Source organism: Nuphar pumila, chromosome 7 (genome assembly GCF_984573655.1).
Source record: "Nuphar pumila chromosome 7, dmNupPumi1.hap1.1, whole genome shotgun sequence".
NCBI lineage: Eukaryota > Viridiplantae > Streptophyta > Magnoliopsida > Nymphaeales > Nymphaeaceae > Nuphar > Nuphar pumila.
In genome coordinates this window covers 21,682,963-21,690,451 of record NC_143255.1, presented here as the reverse complement: position 1 = coordinate 21,690,451, position 7,489 = coordinate 21,682,963, and the positions used below count along the sequence as shown (strand labels likewise).

The window sequence follows — 7,489 nt, the reverse complement described above, 5'->3', positions numbered from 1 at the left end:
GAATTGCTTGTATGTGCAAGTTAAACAATAAACCCAAAAATTAAAATTGGATTAAACTAAAAATATTGTTAAACCATGTATACATAACTCGGTTCTATGTTTGTCTGTGTGTCAGATATAGTCACACAATTCATGGCACATCTCTCATTCTAATCCATAACAATTTGTGTATGATAGCTTGTTGGAAAGCTAATATTTGTTGCTAAAACTTAAATGTTTTGCATATTTGTTGATTCCTTTTTTTTGTTGCCAAAAGTGGTTTGGAACAAAGAAAACAATCATTCAGGTGATTGTCAGGACTGTAACAGTTCGACCCTTTGTCTGGTTTGTTTCAGAGTCATACAAATTCCGATTCATGTGATTTGTGTTTCTCTAATTCAGCATTTAAACTTTTTACAACTTTCATGTTTGGCAAATTTGATGAATCGATCATTTATCTGGTCAAAAGTATCTTGGAACAGATGGAATAGTCCCACAGGTGACTCTTCAGGACTGTGTGAGTCCGCTATTTTGCTTGGGTTGTATTGGAGTCATAAGACCTCCTATTTGAGTGATTTAAGTTTCTTTGAGTTTAAAACTAAATTCTCTACAACTTTTGTGTTCTTATCTTTGACTGAATCTTTAGAGAACAGTCCCGTTTTGGCCTTTTTCTACTGGACAGTTCCACCAGACCCACTTGTGAATACCAATCATTTGATTTGGTGTCTGATCCATATCTCAACCATCAGTAGTCAAATTTTTGTGTTTTTAGAGTCATTAGAAAAGAAAATCTGTCATTTACAAAATCGGTTTTGGTGCTGTCCTTCAGTTTAGAGCGCAACTGGGTCAAAATAACCCTATATTGAAATCTGTCTTAGCATTTGCTCATCAAAATCCATTTGAATCTTGGATCGACCCCGTGCTGGATCTACATCAGTATTGACCTTTGAAAATCACAATTATTGTGTTTTTTCATTATATTTTAAAAAACTCAGCGTCATTTCTGAATAAATTAACCATAAATATACATAAATTTGTTTGACAACAACCAATTGAACCGTTCATATCCGTGGCCACCCTATAAAAAAAAACAGTACAATACATTAAGTCATGCTAAATAAAAGCCTCAAAGGGTTTGGCGTACTGTGATGGGGGCCTAGGCCGCTAGGCAGGGGTAGCGGTGGCGACTCCCTGGGGCAAGGGGTAAGCCCACGAAGTTTTACTCTACTGCAGATAAAGTCAGCACTGCTAGGATTCTGTTCTCGGCGTAAATTAATGTAAAAAAAAATCATACTAAAGAAAGTAGATGGAAAAAAGATGATGCATCTCCGCTGCACCAACACTTTATTCACATTCTTGAATACATTCTTGAATACCTACATTTGCGGGTTCAGATCCCGTGGCCTCCCTCCCAAAAGAATTGCACAATACAAATAAAACGCCACATTATGTCACACTTCAATGAATGAATTAATGAACTAGGAAATAAAAAACAACGAATGAACGATATGTTTTCCAAGCCAACAATTTGCAAGAATAAGTAGATAGGACTAAAACAATAAGTGTAGTGTATAGACTACAGTTGACGCCTGCTTATGGCAGCTTTTTCTAAAATTTCATGCCTTCGGAATTAGCTTCAGGGGCCTTATCATGGCATTATCTTCATGGTCCAAAATCTGCAAAAATGATCAAAGGTGAGCACCAACTTACAAGATAAAAAAGGAAAATGATGATGAGCCACGGCTCGAACTAGGTGCATGCAGAATGGTTAATTAGGTTACTTACATGACAATGATACACATAACCAGGCTCAGCTGTCGCATCGAACCCATATGGTCCATTCTTGTGAACGTATCCAAACTTCACCACAATGGTGGTCACGTACCATGGCGTCATTTTCACTGTATATTTCCATGTCATCTCATTAGCAGGGACGGGGACCAACTGGCCTTTTGCATGGCTGCTGATGTTGCACTTGATGGCATCATTTAGTTGACCCATGCATGCTGCGAACTGAGCTGGGTTCAAGAGCTCCCTTTGCTCAATAGCCTGAAAACTGGCCAAGTGGATATGCAGGGGATGATTATCAGGGGTCAAATTTATGACCTTCCAGATCTCAGTGCTGCCGGAAACCGGCGTCTCCGTGACCGGGTCCTCCAAACGTTTCCCGTTGATGTACAAATGAGTAGGCTCCCCATCAGCTGTCTGATACTCATACATAACAATGTATCTCGTCACAAACTTGTCCGCAATCACCGGCTTTGGGTAGGCAATCAAACTGGACGGAATTCTTGATTGATCGGGCACTTGAGGGTTGCCGTGCATGATCACAAACTTCATCACCTTGCTGTTGAGTGCATCGACTGGAGTACCGGATGGATAGGGATAAGGCGCGTTGTTCGTCAGCTCAATTTCGCCGGACGAAGCTGAGAAGTCGATCACAATGTCAGCGACTTCTGATGTAGAAATCAATATGGTTGTGGTGGTGACTGGTTTGCTCAGGTAGGAGTGGTCGGAGGCAACTTGAGTGAAAGGGAGGCCGTTGCTCAATGACAGGCGCAAGTAGCGAGCATTGCTAGCATTGATGATCCTGAAACGGTACTTCCTTCGTTGGACATTCATGTAAGGCCAAGCCTTGCCATTAACTATGATGGCATCACCAAAATACTCAGGCTGCCATTGTGGGTGAATAGAGGGGTTGTTGCCTGTTCTGTTCATGTAGAGTGAGCCATCTGTGTTAAAACTCCGATCGAAGACGAAGAGTATTTGGTCGAACTCATCACGAGGGAGATTCAATGGTGATTCTTTAGACGGGTTGCGGATCACATATGCTCCGATGAGACCGGCTAGGAGGTTCAGCCTTGTCAGGCCAAGTGCATGGTCATGGTACCAAAGGTTGCCTGGTAGTTGCTGGTCGTTTGGGTAGGTGTAGGTTCGTCTAGTCCATGCCGGTCCAGTTTCCTTGAAACCAGCAGTGAACCAGGCGAATGCGCTGCCGTCGCTCTGCGGTTCATGGACACCACCGTGGAGATGGACAACTGCGGGAACACCACCTGCCTTTGGTATGGCGGTCGGGACCGTCGGATCCCATGGGAGTATGTGAGTGGATGGTAGGTAATTCTCCCAATTGACAAGAGTTGGTACGTTCTGAAGGGCCTCTATGGTTGGTCCTGGCACGGTTGCTGCCTCTTGGGAAGTTCCATAAGCAAAAACCGTGCTGTCAGGCAAATCTCTGTGGAATTTCTGCCGTAAAAAAATTCAAAAGTGATTACTATTGCGGGTAAATTTTCACAATTAAATGAAAAATGATGAGAGATTGTCTTGAGGAAGATGGAAAATTAATGGTTAATTGGTGAGCGAAATTCATACCCATTTCTTCTCGAACATTCCAATCTTGAGAGTGGCTGGCCTGGCCTTTTCCTTACCTAGAGTGTAGCCATATATCTTTGGCATGAAAGGCAATTCATCAACGTACATTTGAAGGGAACCAGCCACCTGATGAAGTTGATCTGCAGTGATTGGTTCTATGTTGGCTGAAGATGCCATTGGGATTATGGTGTGCACAACGAGTGTTAATAGAGCTATGCAAAACGCTCTTCCGGTTCCCATTTTGTTGCCTGCAAAGCCCACGTAACATATACATTAATTAGTTGACTCACAATATAACCTTTTATTTAAAGTGGTAATTTACTTTACAAAAATTAACGTGATATTGTGCTACTACACGGTTTGTGTATCATGTACTTCTTACCAAAAGAAATGATTTTGAAATATAAATAATTGAAAGAGAAGCAATTGGAATTTTTTTTAAAGTTATGCACGAATATTTTGACTTGAGGAAAACTGAGAGAGAGAGAGAGAGGATTTTAGTGTTATGCCATTGAATACAGAAATAAATACCTACCTAAGCCACTAGTGAATGCCACCACTATAAGAAAATATTAAAGAAAGAAATAATAATTATACGACAATATAAGCTTAATTGGGTACCTCGTTAGAGAATATAGTGGTTCATTTCATGCTCTTGGTGATCATGGGAGGTAATAATGACACTAGAACATATGATACCTAACGATTCTTTGACTAGAGATATGCTTATCTGAAGCCCAAGTTGGTGACGTGATTGATAACGATACTTGGGCTATAGATATGCTAATCTCAAGCTCCAGTTGGTCTGATGACATATAGTAAATGACAGTTGGGCTACAGAAAACCAAATCTTTATAATGTCAATTTAAGGCCATGATACTTACTTGACATGCAAAATTGTAGAGGAAGCAAATTGAAGTTCAATTGCAGAAGAGAGAGAGAGAGAGAGAGAGAGAGAGGGAGATTTCTAATGGAGGAAGGAGAGGGGTATTGTGTGTTGAGCTGATGCAACTTGATACAGGAAGGGAGAGGCAGTGGCCCTTTATATAGCCATCATCATCACCAGGTTGACGTCGCCGTAGGAGGTGTGGCCCACCCATTGAAGAATTACAATGGTTAGCCAGCCAACAATTTCCTACGTAACTTTGGTAAGCACACGCCAACGCAACAATAGTCAAAAACAGATTAATTAATTCACAGGTTCTATTGTATGACCCATATAATATCATAATATCATATATGGTTTTGGCTTTAACGGTTGGCTTCGCAAGGTTATGTCTATTCGAATAACACCACGCATAGCAATTACAAGGTGGCCCACAGGGTAGTGATCACCCAATACTCTCTCTCTCTCTCTCAGAAATGCCTCTTATTAATTGCTACCAGCCAATTACATAATGGGCAATGATGGTCCATGGAGCCTAATCGTTTTACTGTACTTCAATAAATTTCTACTAGCCTAATCTTTCTACTGTACTGCGGTAAATTTATACACTAAAATTAGCGCTGTCAATGGGTCCGGTACATGATGCAAACCCAACCCATTGACAGCACTAATTTTAGTGTATAAATTTACTGAGTACCTGATCCGACTCAGTGTTTAATGTGTACTTTTAGTAAAAATAAACTTGTAAATTATGCAGATTTGGGTTTGAGATTTTATTTTTATGACCTGACAAAACTCGAACCCGACGATTTGTTATTTGAGATGGTTTGGGTACACCGTGGCTTGGGTACTTGACCCGTTGACAGCCCCAACTAAAATTAAAGTATTTTGCAGACATTGACATTGTTGAAGGGGCATCACAAGTTCAAAACCCTGTAAGGTCAAAGTTGGATGTACTTCGTGATGAGTAGGGTGTCAACAGGTCGGGTTTGGTTCGGACCAAGGTGAAACCAGACTTGGACTAGATTTTTGGGTATGGTATCAAGTCTGGATCCCGGTCTAATTAGGTCCATTATAAGAAAAGTCATACCCGCACCTGATAAGAACTACATGAACCAAACCCGGACCATACCCTGTAAAACCATATTTTTTGTCATTTTTACATTGAAAAATTGCATGTCTTAATCAGAACTCGGGTCGGGTCCAGGTCTAGTATAAAATTTCACAAACTATACCCGGCTTCATGTATTAATCGGACCTTTGGGTCTGGACCTGGGTCTTAATCAAGCCTTCTAATTTATCACCGTATCCATACCCTATAGGGTTTGGTTTGGGTCGGATCCAGGTAAACCAGGCCCGTTGACATCCCTATTGGTGAGCAAGAGAGATCTAGGTTTTGACACCAATAGCATGGGTTCGTAAAACTCGCATGCATGCACTTTTGTGCATGTACGAAATACTTTTAAGTTCTAAACATCCTAACTGTTATCTTACCAAACCAAACCAACCCAACTTAGCATGAATAAAGAATTGTTCAAAGTCCCAATAGCTGGGTCAGCCCCTAGGGAACAAGAGAAGAGTGTTGAAATAAAGATAGTTGGTACGATTTCGATATGGGCAAGCGGTCCAAATATCAGAGATATGTTTGTGTTCTCGGGTCGTGGTCCTTTGCTTCTCATCGTTTTTTAAATATATTTTCAGCCATCTAGCTTGCGTAGGCGCGACCCACCAAGGGCAGAAACCGTGGGTACATGGGTTCGACGCCTCATGGTTTTGAAGGGTTTGGTGCAGTCAGACCCAAACTCAGCCAACAGTTACCTCTTTGGAGCTTACCAAACCCCAAGTCTTTTCTTACGTAGATTATTTTGTTTGATTTCTGCATTTATTTATATTTTGATGTATCCCGATATTTTCTCAAGATTTTTCTCAGGAAATCCAGAAATTTCAATGTATGATACGATTTTTCCTCACCCATATTTTACTGAGAATTCAAGATTTCTGACATTGGGTCCAGCTAATACTTGGATGCTACACCTGTAACCTAATTAACTTGTTGGACGGGATTTGGTAAGTCCGAATCAGATGAATAATGGATTGATATTAAGTTGGGTTGGTTTGGTAAGAGTAAGACCAAACCCGTTGACTTACTTGGTGCCAATCCATGTCCAAGACATTGCTGATATTAAAAGCATAACAAGATATGATCAAGATAAAATCCCAATAGATTCAAAGTATAATTTAGTTTAATATATCATAATGCCTTTGCATTATTTGAATCTATCTTAAAACATCACTTATTTTTTATGCATCTTGATTTTTTCTCCCTGTTTAACGGTTTCCAATTGATGTCCCAAGTATTGCTTAGATTATGAATTATTGTGATATAAAATTATAAAACTATCAAAATTTCACAATAATATCACTTTTTTTAATGTGCCCATGCTGTCTCCGGGTAGAGCTCTTTACTTTTTATTCACTTTAAATTTTAAAGATTCCTATATATTTTTTTCTTTACATAAATTTTTAAAATTCATCACGAGATTTTCTCTGGTCGAAAAAAAAAGAAAATTCACATAGTTGTATTCGTGTTGTGATACCCAATACCCGTTGAAGTATTGGAACTTGGGTGTTGTGTGTTCTCCCCCGAAGACGCAGGGTTTGCTACAGTGCGTGTTTGGGGGTCCGAATGAGCGCCACGTATATAAGCACGTGGGGCTCGTATCCTCGTGTGTATTGGCATCACTTAGCGTCGGAGTTCAGTGCAATTGCAAAGACTTAAGTATCCTTTCTCGTCATTCTCGCCATGAAACGATGGTTTGAGAAAAGGATAAAAATGTCCTCCATCCAGAAAAGGGAAGATGATCTTAACTCTTCAAAAAGTCCAAATCGCGATAGCACGTAGTCTTTATACATACAAATCGTTTCAGCCTTTTATCAATGTTTGTGCAAATCTTTCAGCTTTTTATCAATTATTGCGTAAATCGTGATAGGAAGACATCTCGTAAAAGCAAATCATAATTTTCACAGTACACAACGTTAAACGCTTGTTTGATTTTTATTTATAAAGGCCGATCATTACAACAATTTCTTCAGTGGCATTTATGTGCGACACTTATTAAAATAGATTTATACACTTATAGAATGTCACATTGCAGAAAAGAATTATAGAATTACAACAAAGAATTATAGAGTCCTAACAAATAATTATCAGGACGTCGATTGATATTTATGAAGTTACCGTGACAACAATATCAA

At 39.7% G+C, this 7,489-nt stretch overlaps 1 protein-coding gene across 1 annotated transcript; it reads right to left on the bottom strand.

The window, feature by feature from the left end:
- Positions 1–1,367: 1,367 nt before the first annotated feature.
- On the bottom strand, positions 1,368–3,525 carry LOC149831479 (multicopper oxidase LPR1 homolog 1-like). The gene is made up of 3 exons (XM_090013028.1): positions 3,349–3,525; positions 1,765–3,222; positions 1,368–1,655 (listed from the first exon to the last, which is right to left on the bottom strand). Exons 1-3 carry the CDS (start codon positions 3,523–3,525, stop codon positions 1,596–1,598), a joined length of 1,695 nt encoding a protein of 564 aa, XP_089869154.1. The 3' UTR covers positions 1,368–1,595.
- Positions 3,526–7,489: the final 3,964 nt, after the last annotated feature.

Bases quoted from the DNA above. Each gene is read 5' to 3' on its own strand.
- LOC149831479 (XM_090013028.1), bottom strand. From the start codon at position 3,525: ATGGCATCTTCAGCCAACATAGAACCAATCACTGCAGATCAACTTCAT. The intron at 3,223-3,348 runs GTATGAATTTCG...TTTTTACGGCAG, and splicing joins GAATGTTCGAGAAGAAATGG to AAATTCCACAGAGATTTGCC. The intron at 1,656-1,764 runs GTAAGTAACCTA...TCATTTTTGCAG, and splicing joins GTTATGTGTATCATTGTCAT to ATTTTGGACCATGAAGATAA.